Here is a 22,564-nt window from a genome sequence, read left to right as displayed (position 1 = left end):
GTTTTCAACAAGTACTGGCTTACATCGCGAGTTCTGAGGCTTCATGACCATTTTTCAACTTTGAAGCAGTACCAGGGCAGGTTTTACAGCATCGGCAGCTCACCCTGACCTGCCAGTTGGAAACCATTACCAATTTCTGTTGTCCAAGGAATGGCCTGCCCTGACGGACAGCCATGTTGGTTGGTTAGGTCGTGCACACATTATGAGAGTGGTTCAAATTTGAACCAGAATTTTGGTTATCAAATGGAAAGTAATGTATGCAGATTGATATTTTCAAAAGAAATTCGTTTTTAGTGGTGGAAACCAATACCCATAATAAAGTGTTTCCTGCTTTCAGTGGGACCGAGCAATAAATAATTAGATAAACTAGCAACGGTACCCGCCCTATGGGCGGGGCTTCAATTGGGAGGCCCAAATGAAAAGGCTAAATATCAGAAATTGAAGGCTTTTTTTCTTTCAAACGATTTATATAAACATCCGTTAAATCTCGATCAGTGCGGCCGTTTGCGCAGCACCCGGGAAAATAACGTCATGCGGGAGCAAGTATCAGCAGGATGTGGCAGTGTGAGAGTCCACGTTTCTGATCCTCCTTCTTGCCGAAGTAGCCCACCACTTCTCCAAGCATTCCGCCCTTCAGATCCGCCATGACAGAGTTAAGCTTGATACTGAAGACACGTGCAGTTAGTCCTCCCGATGTCGTATGTACTCCAGATACATGTTTCCTTCATTGTAAAAACTTCCAAATCAACAGTTAAAAGGATTTTGAGCCGATAGCTGTTACGGCCTTGGCAAGATCGATGGAGACAGCGATCTGTTAGCGTATTCACCGCCCAAATAGCTATGTGGAATTCTCTCTTTTAGAGATGAAACTAATCGTGTTCACAATCGCTATGCCGTATGTACTCCCGATAGGTGTTTCCTTCAGTTGAAATGGGTTAGAATTCCCTCAAGCAGGGATGCAACCCATGTCCTTATAAAAGGTCTTTGTCCGAGGTCACCGAGTTCGATCGGTGCAGCTGTGCAGCGATTGGTGCAGCGGTTTGTGCAGCACCCGGAAAAACAACATCGTCACAATGAGAACAATGAACGCTATGCGAACGCGAATGTTATGCGCGAGTCCAAACCTGTGAATGCTGGAGACTAAAGCTGAAATTGGGAAAACTAAATAGCCTATTTTACTCCTGGAGATCGAAGGATTATCCACCCAAAATATCTTTGCAACACCCTATGGGCTTTGCAACGCCCAATATCTAGCAACGGTACCCGCCCTACGGGCGGGGCTTCCATTGGGAGGCCCAAATGAAAAGGCAAAATATCAGAAATTGAAGGTTTTTTATTTTAAACGATTCATATAAACATCCGTTGAATCATATCACACGCAAATCATCAAAATCTAAACAGTATCTTTAGAATTTCAATAAAAGCCACATCACTGTTCATATCGGTAAATATTATTCCATCGTGTTTCAAATCATGATCGATATACTATGATCGTGATGATCGTGATCGTGAATCGTGATCGATAATCGTGTTCACAATCGCTATGTCGTATGTACTCCCGATACGTGTACCAAATTCCCGATACGTGTAACTGTACCAAATCAACAGTTAAAAGGATTTTGAGCCGATAGCTGTTACGGCCTTGGCAAGATCGATGGAGACAGCGATCTGTTAGCGATCGATGGAGACATGTTGCTTTCCCGGGTGCCGCACAAACGGCTGCACCGATCGCGCGGCACCCGGGAAAACAAACATCGTCACAATGACAACAATGAACGTTATGCGAACGCGAATGTTATGCGGGAGTCCAAACCTGAGAATGCTGGAGACTAAAGCTGAAATTGGGAAAACTAAATAGCCTATTTTACTCCTGGAGATCCCAGGATTATCCACCCAAAATATCTTTGCGATCGGTTTAGCAGTTTTTACGGTACCTTCGAACAGACAGACAGACAGACAGACAGACAGATGGACGGACATTTGGTGAATTATAGTAAGATAAAAGGTAGAGAAAGGAATAGGAAGGAAGACAAACGAGGAAACAAAAAGGCCTGTTCGGATTGGCTCATTCCATTTGACGATATTGCTCCTTATGCCGACATCTTAGGGTCAATCAAAATAAAAAACAAATCATAATATTATTTACATTTTTCACCTGCATGCCGTCGACTTTCAACTAGTGTTAACGTACACCAATGTCTCCAAAGATCTTTGTCCTATTTTTAAAAAACGATTCAGTGTCTGAGATACTTTAAAAACATTTTTTCGAAAATAAAAATAAATTAAGGAAGACAAATTAAACTAGAACGGCACTCAGTAGAGACCATACCTCCACCGGGTGAACAGTTTACGTTTTGTATCCCAGAGGAGACAAGAAAATCACAATACAGAATCACATTTAATCAAAATCATCCGTCCACAACTTTGAGATATCCTGCTATACAGTATATCATTTTTGGCCCTATCTCCCAATGGTGACGAATCACTAAAAATTCTACTAGCCGGATCCGGATCTTCAGCAAAATTGAATCAATTATTGTTTGTCACACACACACAACCTGTCCACAAAATTTCGTCCAAGTCCGTGCACAACCTTTTGAGGTATCCTGCTATATGTTGGTTTTAGCCCTTTCACTCAATGGTGAAGAATCACTTAAAAATTTAAATAATTATCATATCCGAATCTATATTCAGATCTTCACCAAAATCGAATCGAATCGTCCTTGTCACACACCTAACCTGTCCACCAGGTTTCATCCAAATATGTCCATAACTGAGATATTGTGCTATATATCGGTTTTAGCCCGATCACTCAATGGTGAACAATCACTTAAAAACTCTCTGATCTGGATTTGAATCTTCACCAAAATCTAATAATTTCGTCCTTGTCACATACACGACCTGTCCGAATCCGTCCACAACATTTTGGTATGTCTTGTTCACAGACAAACACAGACAGACACGAGTGAAAACATAACTTCCATCCGCCTTTGGTGGCGGAGGTAATAAATTCACAGCAGAAGCAGCCAATTCTGTTGAACTGTATTCGAGAGAAGCAAATGCCTCATGGTGAAAAAAAAACACATGTAAATGTTTATTCCATTTCATGTGCACTTTAGCATTGCTGAGGGATTTTATATCTATCAGATGGAATTGAGGACATTTGCAAGTGTAGTCCTAGCAAGGTTTGTTTGCATTTGTAAGAATACTGCAAACGTTTCTCCTGTAAACAGAATACTCATGCATAAAGAAGAAATAATTTTAAAAACAATAAAAAAAAATTGTAGCACCACAGATGGGAAACAGAGAAAAAGTAACATTGTGGTCAAGAGAAAAATAAGAATGAACTAGAACGGTACTCGGTAGAGCACACACCTCCGCCAGGCTGAACAGTTTACGTTTTGTATCCCACTGATAGGCAGGATCTGGATTCGGACCTGAACCAAAATGTCATCAGCTTGTTCTTGTCACCTAACCAACTCATCCACCAAGATTAGTCATAACTTGTCCACAACTTTTTAAAATATCATGTTATATATCGCTTTTCTGCAGATCTCTCAATGGTGATGAATCACTTTAGAAAAGTAAATAATTCTCGTACCCGAATCTATATTGCGATCTTCACCAAAATTTTTGTCACACACCCAAACTGTCCACAAATCATCGAAATCCGTCCATACCTTTTTGAGATATCATGCTACATATCGGTTTCAGCCCTATCACTCAATGGGGAAGAATCATTTAAAAAATTATTTGATCCGGATCCGGATTTCGAATCTTCACCAAAATCTAATCATTTCGTCGGGGTCACACACACTACCTCTCTGACAAATTTCGTCCGAATCCGTACACAACTGTTTGAGATATCTTGTTCACAGTCAAACAGATAGACAAACAGACAGACAGGGGTGAAAACATAACCTCCATCCACGTTTAGTGGCGGAGGTAATATATAAAATCCCACCCCACGTGAGGGAATCACGTTTAGCAGAGTAAAAGGGGTGGGGGGTGGGGGGGGGGACACAAAAACAGGAACGACCTTATGAGGAGAATACCTCACTCCATCACAGGAGATATGCGTGCATACAGACATTAACACTTTTTTTGAAACAAAGGTGCATCCAAACAAAAAGGGTACTGTACTCTGATAATTTAGTAATAAACTATCATGAGAAGATCCGGTCTCAGGCAACATTTCACCCGCTTCCTAGTGGGCTTCCTCAGGTGAATAAACTACGAGTCTCAAATATAATATATACATACATATATATATATATATATATATATATATATATATATATATATATATATATATATATATATACATATATATATATATATAAATATATATATATAATGTGTGTGTGTGTGTATATATATATATATATATATATATATATATATATATAAAAATATATATATATATATATATATATATATATATATATATATATATATATACATATATATATATACACATATACATATATATATATACACATATACATATATATATATACACGTATATATATATATATATATATATATATATATATATATATATATATATATATATATATATATATAGATATATATAGATAGAGATATATATATATAGATATATACACACAGACTTGGCATTTAATATGGAATTTTTTTTTTGTGGGGGTGAACTTACTTTTCAAGATGACTTAGAACCAAAAGTTCATTGGAATTATGTTGAAATTATTCTAGATTTTGTTAATGTGACCTTTAAAAGAAACAAAAACCACATTTGACATTTCGAAGCAAATACATTGATCCTTGAAAGTGATGTAAACTGATATCGAACTCAATTCACGGACAGTACTGTCTTAAACTTCTGTACGTTTTCCAGAAGTATCTCTTTATTTTGCACATTAGCCAAAAAATGTTTCAACAAAAACAAAAGCTAAATTATGACTGGGATTACGGACAGTACAATTACAGTTCAGTACTTCGTGTAACCCCCACGAGCATTCAGGAGAGCACGTACACGTCGAGGCATGCTGTTCACGAGATTTGCCAAGGTTTGGACAGGAATCGCTTGCCATGCAGTGACAATAGTCTGCTGCAATTCACGCACAGAGGTCGGCTGCTGGTCCAAGTTGTCAATTTGACGCGTTAATTCTGCCCACAAGTTCTCTTTCGGATGCATATCCGGGGACATGAAAGGCCACTCCATATGCTCCTCACCACAGTCAGCAAGAAAGTGTTGGATAATGCGAGCACGATGAGGCCATGCATTGTCATCTTGGAAGACAAAGTTTCCTCGAAAGGCTGCACGAGCAAATGGAAGCAATGTTTCTTCCAGAATGACCCTGTACTTGAACTGGTTCAGGTTTCCATTCAGAACAGCCAGGTCAGTTTTGCCCCCTGCATGAAAAGCAGCCCAAACGGTCACCCCACCACCTCCAGCTTGGACTCTTGGCACTATACAATCTTCGTTGTGGGCTTCATGCACTTGTCTGTGCACTCGGACGCGGCCATCTTGACGATAGACTAGAAATCTAGACTCGTCACTGAAGGTCACGTGATTCCTGTGTCCTGGCTGCCATTGACGGTGCTCTCTGGCCCACTGCAATCGGCGCTGGCTGTGTTGTCTGGTCAGGCGTGGCTTTCTCAGGGGACGCCTGGCACGATAGCCTGCTTGAACCAGTCGTTGGTTGACTAGCCTTCTGGATACAGGCACATTTGTCAGTTGCTGCCACTCAGCCCTAAGCCGATTAGCTGACTTGGTACGGCCATTGCAGACTAACCGATGCAGCTGGCGATCATCTCTCCTTGTGGCTCTGCGTGGACGTCCTGGCCTCGGTATTGGAGTAGGGACACCCCTCTGAGCATTTCGTTTCAGGATCTTTGACACCTGACCTTGAGTGATGCCATACTGCCGAGCAAAAGCATGCTGTTTCATGCCAGAATTTCGTAAAGCCACCACTCCATGACAAACAGCATTGTCAATTTGACAGACCATCTCCAGAGGAAGCGGCAATAACCTTTGTTGACGTGCAGCAGTTGTTTTCCACTAATACAGAATGCAACAACCCTTATATACCCGATTGTGAAGCCAATCGTCAAATGTACCTGTCCTTACATTTTGTCACGCCACCTGTGATATCATCCTGTTGTTGACTTCTTGCTGCGAAAGACAATCAGTGACATGGTTCTTTCAACAAAGACATCACCGAAGGGTAAAAGAAACTCACTAGGTTGATATACTGAGTTCAGAAAGTAAACCCAAGTCAAGAAAAAAAATATATTCCATATTAAATGCCAAGTCTGTATATATATATATATATATATATACACACACACACATTATATATATATATGAGGAACAGTCAATAAGTAACCTTAAAATGGCGATATAAATTCGAGAATGTAATGTGTGTAGACGTGTTATATCTATGGGTAATAGTCATGTTTTGCCTGTTTTAGATCTGGCAACATTGAGCATATGACGTAAGTCGAGTAGTTCCAAGATGTCGGCTCCCTTAGAAACATGCACCAGGGAGGAGCAACGTTCTGTCATCCGTTTCTTGGGAAGTGAGGGGGTGAATCCCAGTGAAATCCATCACAGAATGAAGATGCAATATGGTGTTGCATGTTTATCGCTGCAGCAGGTGTACGACTAGTTCAGGAAGTTTAAAAGTGGAGTGTCCAGTGTGGCAGATGCTCCTCGCTTGGGCCGGCCTCACACAGACAACACCAGAAATGGTTGCAGGAGTTGAGCGCGTGCTGATGGAAAACCGTCGCATTACGCTGGATGAAGTGGTCTCCGAATTGAACATTAGCCATGGTTCAGCACACCATATCATTAACAACGTGCTGGGGTTCCGCAAAATGTCTGCAAGGTGGGTGCCTAGACAACTCACACCCAAACTGAAAGTACGGCGCGTGGATGCATGTGAAGAACTTCTGCGACGTTACGAAACAGAAGGTGACGCTTTCTTACAGCGTGTAGTGACTGGGGATGAAAGATGGGTCCACTACTTTCAGCCAGAAACGAAGAAAGCAAGCAAAGAGTGGCACCATTCAAATTCACCAAAGTGCAAAAAATTCTGCACACAGCTGTCCGCTGGAAAAGTGATGCTGACGCTCTTCTGGGATAGCCAAGGCCCACTTGTAGAGCATTACATGCCCAGAGGGACCACAGTCACCAGTGCATCATATTGCGACCTCCTTAAAATCATCTGAAACCAGCAATCGGATCAAAACGTCATGGACTACTCACTACCGGTGTTTTGCTGCAGCATGACAATGCTCGGCACCATACCGCCCGCACTACAGCTGCAACAATCGAGGACCTGCATTTTGAGTGTCTTCCTCATCTACCCTACTCGCCAGACCTCGCCCCTTCGGATTACTACATCTTTGGGCCACTTAAAGAGGCGCTTGGTGGAACAACTTTCCGATCCGACAAAAAGGTCCAAGAGGCAGTGTGCACAAATGGCTACACAAGCAGCCAAAATATTTTTTTTCTACAGGAATCCAGGCATCAGTAAAGCACTGAAAAAAATGTTTTGAACGCAATGGAGATTATGTTGAAAAATAATGCAGTTGTTACACACGTAAGTGCAATAAACAAGTTGTGAAAAATATTTTAAGGTTACTTATTAACTGCCCCTCGTATATACATACACACACACACACACACACACACACACACACACACACACACACACACACACACACACACACACACATATATATACACACACATACATATTGTTATGGGGGTAGGTAATGAAATGCTGTAGTCGAGGTAGAATTGTATAGAGCAGCGTGCTCCGTATGCCATGAAGCCACCTCGATGTATTTAAGTTAGGACCAGATAACCATGTAAGCTTTATGTGTCTCCATGTGAGGGGTGGAGCTATGCTAATTAGTGAGGGCCTATGGATAAATTCCCAGTGTGTAATTGCCCTTGTGATTTTTCCCTTCGTTCTTATAAAGCACACTCGGCTAGCCATGCGACCGACCCATGATTAAAATAACATAATCGCCGACGGTACCCAGACACTGTCACCACCCAGCCGAAACTTCTCGATGGGCGCCAAGTGTGGCCGTGAGGCCATGCCCTGATGGGCGATTGGTTGCCACAATTTGACGGAGCTTGGTGATTGGAGCTGGGGTGACGTCAGAGAGAGCACATTCGAGACAGTCGGAGCAAAAAGGGAAAGCACTGCCATTTTCTTTCTATCTTTGTCCATAAACATGGCTCCATAAACATAATGCTCTGTAAAACTTCATAAAAGGTCGCCCTACATCGGACAAATAAAATACATTTACTTCTTCATGCAGCTGTATGAATCAAATTGGCACCCCTTTATATGAACTTTTCTGGAGCATTACTTGGTTCCTCCTAAGAACACAAGGGTAGTCCAGCATGCACACGAGATTTTTTGAATGCCCCTTATTTTGTATTGTTTGGCATTTTCTACAAGATATGGAATGTCCCTTCTTTTCTATACTTTGCCACATGGCACATACCCTATCGTCAAGACTATCGGTCTTGTTTTCAAAAAGCGTGGGGATAATAAAATAAAGCCTCTCCGTCTAATGATTATGCCACAATGAAAATGAGCATCCAAATAATAAACAAAGTATGTAATCATAGACCATCATCAAGGAACCAAGTGCACTTACTTTCCCGTCTCATTTTCACAAGAGCCGGGCTTCCACTGCCAAAAGATGTTGGGCATTGGAACCCCGAAGGTGTTGCAAAGGAGAGTCTGTTTGCTGTGCAAAGGGTATGTAATGTCCTTCACGGTCAGACCCCCTTCTATCTGTGGTGGTTCTATCCATGGGTCACAACAAAGTACCAGCATATGAGTTAACAAAGCAGGTCACACAGCACCTCTCGTAACTGTATGCTTCATTATTTAAAAAATAAAAATAAACTTCTTTATCGTACTTTGTGCTCCGAGGCCATAGTATACGAGAGTTACTGGTTAGTACAAAATCCCAAATCATAATCATATTCCACATGCAGTTTGCAAAATCTCATGACCATGCGATTATACGTACATGTTAACATGACATGTACAATATGGGTTTGTGTTTTTATCGTTTTTAACCAACAGGTATTTTGAAGCATGCACACCTGTGTTTGAGTGAGTCGTGTGCAGTTTATACTGTGCTGTTTGAGTGTTTAAAACCAGAACAGTGAACATGACTGCTCAATTCTATCGCTTCATCCCTTTGGTAGACCTGGGGTTATTTACACACGAAAACAAATCAAACAAATGAACTTAAATTAAGGAATTACGATGGAAAAAAAACGGTGCACATACAAATCGGATAGCCCAAATTAAATCCGTGAAATTATCTTCTGTGTGGTCATTTGAAGATCAAGGACTTTACACAAAGTTCACAACTTTCATGGTGCCGAGGGTGAAGTTTGTGGAATATTGTAACTCTATGCATGAGGATGCATATCAGAGTCGTGAATCATTTCACCTTTCAGTTGGAGGACATGCACTATGGTTGTCACATTGAACGTGTTATGACAAATACATCTCCAAGGAATATTGTTGGTATTTGACAAATACACTGTTGCGAATATCAAAACTTATTAATCACAATGTGTAAACTTATTTCATGGGTCAGTTATTGATCTCAATGGCAAAATACAAATGTAATTCTTATTCCCAAGATTTTTGTGACAAAAAATGCCTTCGGGTGGGTAAAAGGAAATGAATTAATTGGCTAGTTATCTCCTAATTAATGATGAAATAAATCGTGCTGTAATTACCCAATTGGCGTTCAGGATTGATTGTGAAGACAATTTGTCTTCCTGCCATCCCTCTGTACTTTTCCCTATTATATGTCTCTATTATAGCCTTTCGTCTATTTAGAAATTAATTTTACAGTCATGTGCTAGGGGTAATGGCATCCATGTGGGTGGGACACCTGGAGTGTGGTGTCATGCCACCTTGAACACTGTGCCCGAGCTTGGCCAATAGAGGGGCCCAGGGGCGGATCCAGGAATTTCAAGACAGGGGGGTGCATGAAACTATAGTGCTGGGGGGGGAGGGATAAAGGGGGGTTTGCCCCCCCCCCCACCCCCAGGAAATTTTAAAAAATTGATCGTCAGAAACGGCATTTCGTGCGTTCTTGGAAGTTTCTGCAGTTCCGTGTGTTCTTCCCTGGTCCAACAGTTCAGCAGATTTGCACCGCCTGCACCCTCATCCTGGATCGAAGGGGGGGGGTGCGCCCCTGCACACCCCCCCCCCGGATCCTCCCCTGCACAGTGACATCACGACAGCGGTGAGCGGGAAAATAAAAGCCATCACCAGAGCACGCTGCAGCCAGTCGGAGAGTGTCATTTTAGGGTACGAGTCAGCACCAGTGCAGTCACGTGAGCCAGTCAGTAGGGTACAAGTCAGTGGCGGCGAGTTCATGGTGCAGCACCGGCTGAAGCCTCAAACTGTGTACCTGATGGTTTGGGAGTGCGCCGACGAGCACGCCTCCACATCAGACAAGTTTGTCTTGTGCTTGCTGGCTAACCGGCATCAGTTTTAAAACAAACAAGGTTTCCAAATTGTAGTCGAGAAAGAAGATATTAAAGTTAAAGTGCAGCACTAGTTTATTACCCTCGCCAGAGGAGAGGGTATTACATTTGAGTCCGTTTGTTACTTTGGGAGATAAAAAAATAATATTTTTTTTGACTTCGTTGACTATGTTGTCAAATTTTGACTATGTTGATCACTCCGGTTTGTGTGTGTGTGTGTGTGTGTGTGTGTGTGTGTGTGTGTGTGTGTGTGTGTGTGTGTGTGTGTGTGTGTGTCCCTGCTCACTTATACTCGTCTACAGGTCACAATCTTAAACCGATCTTCAATAAACTTCATCAAATGGTAGAGTTCGTGGTCCGACAAAATCCTATCGATTTTTGAGATCAACATAGGCCAAAAAGTCATCATAGGCCAAAGGTCAACCACTTTTTTCAAATTTCTAAAATCCTCAATTTTCATCCGATTGACTTGAAATTTGAATAGGATTTTCATATCAGCAAACTGATTGAACCACCAACTATTTTTGAGGTCAGCATAGGCCGAAGGTCAACAACTTTTTTAAATTTCTAAAATCCTCAATTTTCATCCAATTCACTTGAAATTTTAATAGGAACTACATATCGGCTAACTGAATTCAACTACCAACGATTTGTGAGATCAACATAGGCCAAAAGGTCAACATAGGCCAAAGGTCAACCACATTTTTTCAAATTTCTAGAATCCTCAATTTTCATCCGATTGACTTGAAATTTGAATAGGATTTTCATATCAGCTTACTGAAACCAACCACCAACTAGTTGAGGTCAACATAGGCCAAAAGGTGAACATAGGCCAAAAGGTCAACATAGGCCAAAAGGTCAACATAGGCCAAAGGTCAACCACATTTTTTCAAATTTCTAGAATCCTCAATTTTCATCCGATTGACTTCGAAATTTGAATAGGATTTTCATATCAGCGAACTGAATTCAACCACCCACTATTTTTGAGGTCAATATAGTTCACAAGGACAACATAGGCCAAAGGTCAACTACTTTTTGTCAAATTTCTAAAATCCTCAATTTTCATCCGATTGACTTGAAATTTGAAAAGGATTTTCATATCAGCATACTGAAACCAACCACCAACTAGTTTTGTGGTCAACATAGGCCAAAAGGTCAACATAGGCCAAAAGGTCAACATAGGCCAAAAGGTCAACATAGGCCAAATTTATAAAATTGTGAATTTTCATCCGATTTGCATATCAGGTCACTGAATTCAACCACTAATTATTTTTTAGGTCAAAAGGATGCTCCACTGAGTGCCATTCTACTTTGTTCTGTTTTGCCAAGTGTCACTCTATGAGTGATTTTTCATTTGTTTGTTTGTCCGCACAGAATAAATATGATTTTCTCTGCAACTGTTGATCCAATTGACAGGAAATTTTCACCAAAGGTGTACCTCCTCCTGTAGAATTTTAAAATAATATTGATGACATCATAGGTCACGTGGTAGGGCGCCATCTTGGAAAATCCGAAAAACTCCTGCACCTCTATATCTCCGAAAGTGCTACATAGAAAAAATTGAGACAGGGCTTGTTGTAAAGAACTCTCCATGGTGAATAACATATGTTAATGATGTCATAGGTTCCTCCATTATGACGTCATAATTCGACAACTGCAAAACTTCATCTGATCATGATGAAATTTATTGAGCATCATCTATGGATAAATTGGTGGGAAAAAAAAATGATGACGTCATCCGTCACGTGCATCGGCCGCCATATTTATTTTTAACACAAAAGCCTTAAAACCACTAAAACCACGTCCTGGTGAGGGTCTGCAATCTCTGATTGCTCTTTCTTGTTTGCTATCTGTGGAAGACACTACATTTAGCAGTGGGCATGGGTCTGTCTTTGCAACAAAGGATCCTAAAATAATGACTGACACTGTGGATAGTGGTATAGCAGTGTAGTAGCTGACAATGCATTTAGCAGTGGACCGCGATGTCTTTCACAGATCAAAACTAAGGTGGAAATGCATTTTTGCATGCACACTACCAAAAGTCATTCCACAAGCCTTGTCCTTTGCATAAAACGAATAGTCCTGATAACGATAAAGACATTCAAATGGGTAAGCATACTAGAGAGAACGATAAAGACTGCCATCACTTTGTGAGTTCCTAAAAAATATTGTATTGAATATTATGATTAAAATCTGGAGAATTAGCAAAAGATCAAGTTTAAAAAAGGCCTCCTTACCATAGACCTGCAGATAAAAGCTGATGTTTTGGGTCACGGTAATCCCATTGGCCCGTGCTCGAGCCCGAAACGTGTACAAGCCTGCATCCTCCCTCTTGAGCTCGTGAATCGCGAGTGAAAATGTGTTTCCCTGCGACTGCTGTAGGTAGCGCATCTGCTTTGACGAAATCACTTCATTGTCTTTCAACCTGCAACAACAAGCATGCACGTCGATGAACAACACACCGCCACGAGATGTAAAGCAAAACATGAAAACATGAAGCCTTGGATTTTATTATTCAGCGGACCAAGAGAAAAACCTAGAAGGTGTTAGTTTTCTCAAGACATTCCAACATTTTCAATGCAAATTTACTACAAGGTGTTTGCTATTCATTTTCTGTGAAGCAGTTGAAGTTTAAAGACTTCTTACCATTCCGTGGTAGGGGTGGGGTAGGCGTCCATCTCAACCACGATCTTCACCGATAACTGGTCCTTGAAGACTTCCATCGTTCTGTCGGCGTCGGTCCTCAGCAAGATTAAAGGTTTCTCTGTGGGCATCGAAGTCGAAACGAAAATGCAATTTTATTTCTCCGACTGCACACATTATCAAGATTGTGCAACTACAGCAAAAATTGACAGCTCGAGCATTTCCTTTTCTTTACGGTTGTATGCAAGGCTCATTGAGGATTTTCTAATTCAAGCATGTACAGGACAAGGACATGCAGAGATTAGTGTACTTTTTACATGAATGACAATGGCATTACTAAACAACAGACACATCAACGCAATATATGGGATTTGAACTTGAATTCCAGTATCCTGACCTGTGCTCAGATAAGCAATTAAAATGGTTTCAACAATGCGATCGTTTAAATGAAGATTATTTTAAACAATTTTAGGAAAACGAATACAATCGCGTTTAGGATTACATCAAAGCACTGGAAAAATAAAACAAGATATCCAGCAAATACTACGAGGGTCAGAACGAAAGGAATGTCTCTTATTTTATTTCTCATCAAATATAATTACAATTACAATGAAAATTACAGGGAATGTGCATACACGTGGAAAATATTGAGTTATTTTTTCCAGAGTCTCCATCAACTTCAATGTACTTTAATGATCACATCGATCCGACTCTTGTTTTCCGGTGTCATTGCGGTTGCAGGACGACCACATTGAGGCTTGTTGTCGATATTGACATCCCCGCTCTTGAAACTCTTTGCCCATTGTCCAACGGTGCTCACATCAATGGTAAAGTCGTCGTACACATTCTTTAAAGGCCTATGAATATCCACTGGCGGTACCTCTTCCACAGTATGAAATTCAATAATTGGGCTCTAATTCGTACGCACATCCAGCAGGGCAGCCATTTGAAAGTGTGGTGTGATTTTGTCACGTGACCGATCTGATCAGCTTAAAATGGGTGAGAGATACAGACCTTTCATTTTTATCCCTCCGTTTTATCATTTTTATCCCCCCTTATCCTTTATCCCTCCGTCGTGCGAAGTCCTTCCTTGGCACACCTGAGCTCCTCACCACATACAAGGCTTTCATCCGCAGCTCAATGGAATACTGCTCTCCCCTCTGGGCTGGTGCTCCTGCCTCACACCTAGCTCGTCTTCACGCTGTTGAAACCAAAGCATTCAGAATCATTGGAATCTCCCACGATGAAGCTAACTCCAAGGGCCTCTCCCTCACTCACCACAGGCAGGCAGGTTGGTGGTCTTTCCGTCTTCTACTGACTCCTCTCTGGCCTTGCCCCCCCCCCCCCCCCCCAGCTCTCTCTGGGCTCTGTCCCGCAAATATTCCTACAAGGTCGCACAAGATCTGCCTGCAATCCTCTTATGGTTAAACTGCCAAAATCAAGACTCTCTGCTCACCTTCACTCCTTCATTCCTCTTTTCTCCCGCCTCTGGAACAAACTCCCTCACTCTCTTCAATCCCACTCCACCCTCCAGGTCTTTAAAACAGCTGTTCACCACCATCTCTTATCGTCCCCCATCCAAAACCTTGATCTTTTCTAGCCCCGCTAATTTCACCCCAATTCCACTTTTTTGAAATATCAACTTCTGTCCTGGAAGTCCTTGGTGTCCTTGTGTTTTATACTTCTCCCACCCCACCCCCCCCCCTTCCCACGCCTCCTCCCCCCAAGCCCTCTCCCTCCCACACATCTCCCTGCTCTCAAATGTTGTGCTTGTGTGCTTCCCCTTCTCTCCCCATCTTGTCTTCCGCTCCCTCTTTTTATATATTTTGTTTATCTCGCCAAGCTTTCCTACAATGCTTTGGTTACGGGACTGAAATATAAAAGGCATTACTTCCGTATCGACCCTTGCATTAGTAATAATAATAATTAAAAGGAGCCATCAATACCATAATCACTCGAGGTCTATATGATGTCTGAACACATCTTACCAAGGACCTTCACTGCTGTGGTAGCTTGATGCTTTATGGATTTCATCTCCCTGTCTTCCATGAACATGTAAGTCAAAATGCACACGTACTGCCCTGTGTCACCAAGCGTAGCATTGGTTACCTTGAGTGTTGATTGGTGGATAGTTCCGATGTCATCAGTCACTTCGTTCCTATGCAGCTGGTATATACAGAGAGGAAAGTCCACATTTTCATGGTGGAAATCCCATTCGATTGACACCACGTTGAGAAGGTTTGGAGTTATTTGCTTCATGTATTTTTTGCAGAGTGACAGTATTGCTTCTCACCTTACTACTACTAGGGTAGATCCATGAAAGACCCCGTTGTAAACTGTTCAGATCCTTCACGGAACAGCGCAGGTTGAACGAATGTCCAACCAGGCAGTAGATCGGGTCACTGATGTTCAACTGGAGGGAATTTGGAGAAGCTGAAAATACACAGCAGCACAATGTCACCAAATGCTGGCCACAATAATGCTTGTGATTTTACAGGCATGACATAATAGTCAAATACTGCAGCAAATGATAAAACCAACCCAAACCCAACTTGTGGTCTACGGTTTAAGGGTCCATGGGCAATAGTTTTGCGTTTATATCCTGAAAAACTTTTGCGTTTTTGCGTTTAACAAAAAACGTTTAACAACAAACAAAAGTTTTGCGTTATATTTGTTTTGCGTTTATATTTCTACCCCCGCTAATTTCACCCCAGATTCACTTTTTTGAAATACCAACTTCCTTCCTGGAAGTCCTTGCAGTGTCCTTGTGTTTTATACTTCTCCCACCCCTCCCCCCCCCCTTCCTCCCCCCGAGCCCTCTCCCTCCCACAGATCTCCCGATGTCCCTGCTCTCAAATGTTGTGTTTGTGAGCTTCCCCTTCTCTCCCCATCTTGTTTTGTTTACCGCTCCCCTTATTATATACTTTGTGTGTCTGTTTGATTTTGTGTGTGATAAATGTTAGCTCTTTCACGGGCCTCGATCCTGTATACAAAAAAAAAAAAAGATTAAAAAAAGAGCTTTCTGATTTTGAGTCTTCAAAATCACTGGCTTGGAACGAAATATAATATTCAAAATATTTTATTTTATGGAACACACAGGAGTGAAAATTTTTCACAACTTTAAATTTTTCTTGAGACAATGACAGTTGCCGATGAACGAACAACGATGTTTGCATCCGGAAAAAATAAGATTTTGCACCATGAGACTCAGGGCCTCTGACCTTTGTCCGTGATCTCAGGGATGTATTGGTTGCTGCTGTACACGGTTCCGTTGATGTCCGTCTCGCAATAGCAAAGTCCTGGGTAGTCTTGGGACTGAATGAGAAGTGTGAATCCCTCTTGATTGTTCCACACAATCCGTGATTTCTTAACCTCGACTCCTGCCAACTGCAAAGGAATTACCAATTGGAAATGCCAAGTTACATCTTGCATGTTGATATCAAGTGTATTTCGCCAACTTGTGCAATACAATCCAGGCAGGTTATTTCAAGCTGGCCATCTCTTCTTCTTCTAGCCAATGATTGTAATCAATAAGACACATTATGCTTTTAAAATAAGTATGCCATTGTGTGCCAGTACATTGGCCAAAATCTAAATTTCCGTCCCTTCTTCTTCCGTATGCAACACATGGTGGCAGGTAGCAATGTTTGCTGGAGATGCAACTGTGCAGCTCATGAAGTGCCCCCTATAGGTTAGAGAAGAAATATGGAATTTGGACGAATATGAAGGCAATCCCTTCCTGTGAGAATTTCTGTGCTCTAATAGAGATAGAGAATCGATGTTCGGATAGACAATCGTGGAACAGGTTCAATAAGCAAAGCTGCTTTCACGTTTCCAAACAAAAATCTCATATTTCATGCAGCATTCGGTAGACATCACTTTGCAGCAAGACATTTTTCATTAAAAAAAATGTAGAGTATATATTATACAATATGGAGTGATACATTATGCAACACAATACTTTAGAGGATTTTGAAGTGCAACAGTTAAGTACATTGAGGCATAAACTGATTATACGTAAACTGTGATCAACTTCCATTAAGGAAAGCCAGAGCATAAAAGGAATTATCTTTGTGCTGAACCTCAGCAAAGTATCGCATCTCAGATCCTGGCCTCAATTACCTCGATTGTGACCTCAATATCAGGGATGGAGACCCGGCATGGAATGATGAGAGGCTCGCCCCGCTCGAAATATACCATTTTCAGTTCCGATTCGGCATTCATGAAGGGGTTCTTGTAGTCTAAAGAAGGAGTGGAAGAGGACAATGGTTGAGAATGTCTGGCTATAGTGATCAGAGAAGCTTTCTATGAATCACCTTTCTGAGAGAACATGAGTTTTCACCACCAATGGTGCATCTTATCAGTGTAGAATTCATCATTATAATGTTATAGAACAGATGTCAGAAAAGATCCCTTTACTGCAACCGATTAGTTACATCATTTCATATCTACCTGAGCATTACCAATGTTAAACATTCAACAACCAATGTTATACCTTGCTGAAAATTTATGCCATGTGATAGAAGTATTACTTAAGTAAAAAGATAATACAAACCTAGATGAACTGTTACACAACAATCACCCTCCAGGTAAGGAATCTTCATGGCCTTGCGGTGCTGCTGAGCCAATAATTTGTCCAGGTCTCTCTCTATTTTGTCCTTCACCCATGATGTTGAGGTTTCCCTCTTTATACTGTCCCTTTTGTTCTGTGGTGTTCTGATCCATTCTGTGTTCTAGCTCTTTCATGAGACTGGACTTTGTATACAAAAACACCACCCCTGATATTATTGCTGCCTGGATAATTTTCTCACAGAAGCCTGCTCACCCTTATGTACATATTTATCCCATCTCAACTGCAACCACTAACTCAAGGGCCTGAAAACAACATCTGGACAACCTCAAGCTAAATTTTCAAACCCGTCTCCTTCCCCAAAGACCTAGTGGTACCTGGTCAAGTCTGTTTCTGGTGTATGCCACCCCTCCCCTTCCCCTTCCTTCCATTCCCCAACTTCAAATGGCATCACAGCACACTCTGCTCACAAAAGAGCCAAACACCTCAAATTATGTTTGCTTTCAAATCTTGCGTATCCATCCTCTCAATTCTGGTACCAACCCTATCCAGTTGCATCCAACTACTCGTTGACACAACTGCTTTTCTCACCTGAGAAGGTGGAGAGGTTTCTGGCAACCATCAACTTTGATTCTGTGACAGGCCCAGGCGTCATCAGTGCATGCATCGTAAAACCTGTTATGCCATTCTTGCACATCCTCTTTCTGCTCCGTTCACCCTATCATTTACTCTTGATCATCTTCCGTCAACTTCAAAGTCAGCAAAACATTACTGCATTACACAAACATGCTGCAAAAACATTCTCTTAACTACAGGCCTATTAGTTATTAGCTTACTTCCAAATAAAAGTAAAGTCATGTAATCCATCAGCGCAGTCAACATCAAATCCTTCCTTTTCTCCAATGGCCTGATTTCGGACCATCAATTAACATTCACCCCCAGGTTACTCTACCTTGGACATGCTGCTGAACTGCTCTCCCAACAATGGATGGAGCGCCTCCATCCATTCAGGCTGACCACAAACCTCGTCCATCATGGAGGCCCACAATCTCAAAAGACATGAGATCAGAGCCGTGTCTTTGGACATATCTCGAGCATTCAATAAGCTCTCTGCCTATTTGATAACAGGATAGCACCCCGCCTTACTCTCCAAACTATCTGCCTATAACATCCACGGCCACTTCCTATATTGACTTACTGGCTCCTTCTGCTCTAGTTGTCAGGGCGGAATACCTCAAGGCAGTGTGTTGGGTCGAGTCCTGGTCCTAATAATCATCAACGATCTTTCCGATTCTCTAGAAAATCCTCATCTATTCATTGATGACTCCACACTTGCTGTTTTTTTTTTTTTTTGGTTTGTTTGTTTGTTTGTTTGTTTGTTTGTATACTGAATCGAGGCTCGTGAAAGAGCTAACATTTACTTCACAAACAAATCAACCAGACAAACAAAACACAAAAAGAGGGAGCGGAAAACAAGATGGGGAGAGAAGGGGAAGCACACAAACTGAAATATAAACTCTGCTGTAGAACCCCTCATCCTTCAGATCGGCAACAGCCGCTTGCCTATCTGTAGATCATGATAGAATCATGAGTTTGTCTAGCATTTGGTATACATCTTTTAACCCTGAGAAATCTCTCACTCTCACTGTCTCTCCGAAATGACCGTCTAGTGAACCCTCCCATCATCAACTTCCTTAACAATGCACTTGAATAAGTTCAGTCACTCAAACGTTTAAGCCTCACCATCGGCCATGATGTTTCTTGGGCAAACCACAAAACCACATATCTAAGTTGGAACCAAAGCCACCGACCATCCGAAGCCATCTCCCCACACTCATGCGAAAGGGGTGGGAGGATTTTTTTTTAACTTCCGTAGTCTTTCCTTTGCCAATCAGAACTTTCATTGACTTAGAAGGCCTTCATCCACGGCTCGATGTAGTAGTGCTCCCGGGGTGGCACCCTTGCCTCACATCATGCACTTATTGATGCTGTGGAAACCGAGGCCCTCAAAATTATTGGAATCTTCAACAATGAAGCTGAGTCTCTGGGCCTGTTACTATCACATCACAGACATGTTAGTGGCATCCACCTTCTCCCCTTTCCATGCTCTGCCCCCTCATCACCCCCCTTGCCACACCAGGTTTCTGCAGGACACAGTATGCCAGTAACCCACTTCTGGTGAAACACACAAGATCCAGGCTCACGATTCACCTCCACTCATTTGTTCCTATTTTCTCTTGCATGTGGAACAGACTTTTTCAGTCTGTACAATCTGATCCTTCCTTCCAAGGCTTCAAATATGCTTTATCACCACCTATTCAGGTTATCCCCCATCAATACTCATCATAATTACTCCCCACCCCCATTACCTTTGATCGATCACGAGTCAAGACACACTCCCTCCGGGAGCAAGAGGATTTGTTTTCAGAATTGACATTGTTTCCCACTTGCAATACACCCTCACCTACAGGCAGGTTCAACCACTCATACTGTTCCACATGTACAGGGGAAAATTGCAAGTCATTGCCTCACACTCATGTGGAGGAGGGGAGGGGGGGTTCTGTTATGTTCTGGTCCTCCAAAAGCTTTGACTTTGTATCCAAAAATAATAATAAAAAGGCTACCGCTTCCACACTGGAAATTGGACATGGTACCCGGACAGAATTAGAAACGGTACAATGAGACAGGTCTCAGGTGGACTGTCGCGCATGGTCAAATGAAGGGTTCAACTGCCAATATTATGTATTTGCCCCTCTTTGTATGGCTGTCTGTTTGTGGGCAAGATGTCTCAAGATGTTATGGACAGATTCGGATTAAACTTGGAGGACAGGTTGATTTTGTGACAAAGACGAACTGATTCGATTTTGGTGAAGATCCGGATCTGGATACTAAGAAATTTTAAGTGATTCTTCACCATTGAGAGATCGGGCCAAAGCACAATATCTCAAAACGTTGTGGACAGATTATGACAAAACTTGGTGGATGAGTTAGGTATGTGACAACAACATGCTGATTATATGTTGGTTCAGGTCCAGATACACAACCAGCCAATCAGTGGGCTATAAAATGTAAATGGTTCAGCCTATCAGAGGTATTCTTCAGAGTGCTGTTATAATTACCCTTGTCGGAGGAGAGGGTATTGCATTTGAGCCCGTTTGTTTGTTACTTGGCAAAATATATATATATTTTTTGCAAGTATGTTTGTGTGTGTGTGTTTGTGTGTTTGTCTGTCGGCTCACTTATACTTGCCTACAGGTCACAATTTGAAACCGATCTTCACGAAACTTCAACAAATGGTAAAGTTCGTGGTCAGACAAAATCCTATATATTTGAGGTCAAAAGGTCAAAAGGTCAACATCGGCCAAAGGTCAACCACTTTTTCACATTTCTAAAATCCTCAATTTTCATCCGATTGACTTGAAATTTGAATAGGATTTACATATCGGCTAACTGAATTCAACCACCAACTATTTTTGAGATCAGCATAGGCCAAAAGGTCAACATAGGCCAAAGGTCAACAACAATTTTTAATGTCTAAAATCCTCAATTTCATCGGATTAACTTGAAATTTGAATGGGATTTACATATCAGCCAACTGAATTCAACCACCAACTATTTTTGAGATCACCATAGACCAAAAGATCAATAGGCCAAAGGTCAACCACTTTTTTCAAATTTCTAAAATCCTCAATTTTCACCCGATTGATTTGAAATTTGAATCGGATTTTCATATCAGCGAACTGAATTCAACCACCAACTATTTTTGAGATCAATATCGGTCATAAGGTCAACATAGGCCAAAGGTCAACCAGTTAATCAGAATACATAAAATCCTCAATTTTCATCCGAATGACTTGAAATTTGAAAAGGATTTTCATATCAGCTTAGTGAAACCATCCACCAACTATTTTTAAGGTCATCATTGGCCAAATTTATAAAAATAGTCAATTTTCATCCGATTAACTTAAACTTTGAAGACAATTTGCATATCAGGTCACTGAATTCAACCACTATTTTTTTTTTTTTAGGTCAAAAGGCTGCTCTACTGAGTGCCATTCTACTTTCTTCTGTTTTGCCAAGTGTCACTCTATGAGTGATTTTTCATTTGTCTGTTTGTTTGTCCGCACAGAATAAATATGATTTTCTCTGCAACCGTTGGTCCGATTCACAGGAATTTTCACCATAGGTGCACCTCTACCTATATAATTTTTTTAATGATAATTATGACGTCATAGATCACGTGTATATGACGTCATAGATCACGTGGTTCGGTCGCAATCTTGGAAAAACCGAAAAACTTTGCACCTCTATATCTCCGAAACCGCTGAATAGAAAAAATTGGGACATGACTCCTTGTAAAGAACTCTCCATGGGGAATAAAATATGTTAAAGATGATGTCATAGGTGCCTCCATTATGACGTCATAATTCGACGAGTACAAAACTTCATCCGATCAAGATGAAATTTATTGAGCATCATGCAGGCATAAATTGGTGGAGAAAAAAAAATTATGATGATGTCATCGGTCACTTGGTTCGACCGCCATCTTGGAAAAACCGAAAAAATTGCACCTCTATTTCTCCGAAAATGCTGCATACAAAAAATTAAGACATGGCTCATTGTAAAGAACTCTCCATGTGGAATAACATCTGTTAATTATGTCATAGGTGCCTCCATTATGACATCATAATTTGACAAGTACAAAACTTCATCTGATCAAGATGAAATTTCTTGAGCATAATCTATGGATAAATTTGTGGAGAAAAAATAATGATGACGTCATCGGTAACGTGGTTTGGCCGCCATATTTATTTTAA

The 22,564-nt window shown here is 41.3% G+C and overlaps 1 protein-coding gene across 1 annotated transcript in view; it reads right to left on the bottom strand.

Moving 5' to 3' along the window:
- The window catches only part of FLT1 (fms related receptor tyrosine kinase 1), a 132,357-nt gene that overhangs the window by 84,913 nt on the left and 24,880 nt on the right, over positions 1-22,564 (bottom strand). Inside the window, exons 4-10 of the mRNA XM_078766147.1 lie at positions 17,300-17,418; positions 16,399-16,564; positions 15,471-15,610; positions 15,166-15,343; positions 13,181-13,298; positions 12,772-12,959; positions 8,668-8,818 (exon numbers count right to left, since the gene is read on the bottom strand). Of these exons, the coding sequence (XP_078622273.1) occupies positions 8,668-8,818; positions 12,772-12,959; positions 13,181-13,298; positions 15,166-15,343; positions 15,471-15,610; positions 16,399-16,564; positions 17,300-17,418 (1,060 nt within the window). The remainder of the gene's footprint in view (positions 1-8,667; positions 8,819-12,771; positions 12,960-13,180; positions 13,299-15,165; positions 15,344-15,470; positions 15,611-16,398; positions 16,565-17,299; positions 17,419-22,564) is intronic.

This window comes from Myxine glutinosa, chromosome 12, assembly GCF_964187855.1.
Source record: "Myxine glutinosa chromosome 12, kmMyxGlut1.1, whole genome shotgun sequence".
NCBI lineage: Eukaryota > Metazoa > Chordata > Myxini > Myxiniformes > Myxinidae > Myxine > Myxine glutinosa.
Note: the sequence above shows the minus strand (reverse complement) of the source record. Positions and strands in the feature narration are given on the sequence as shown.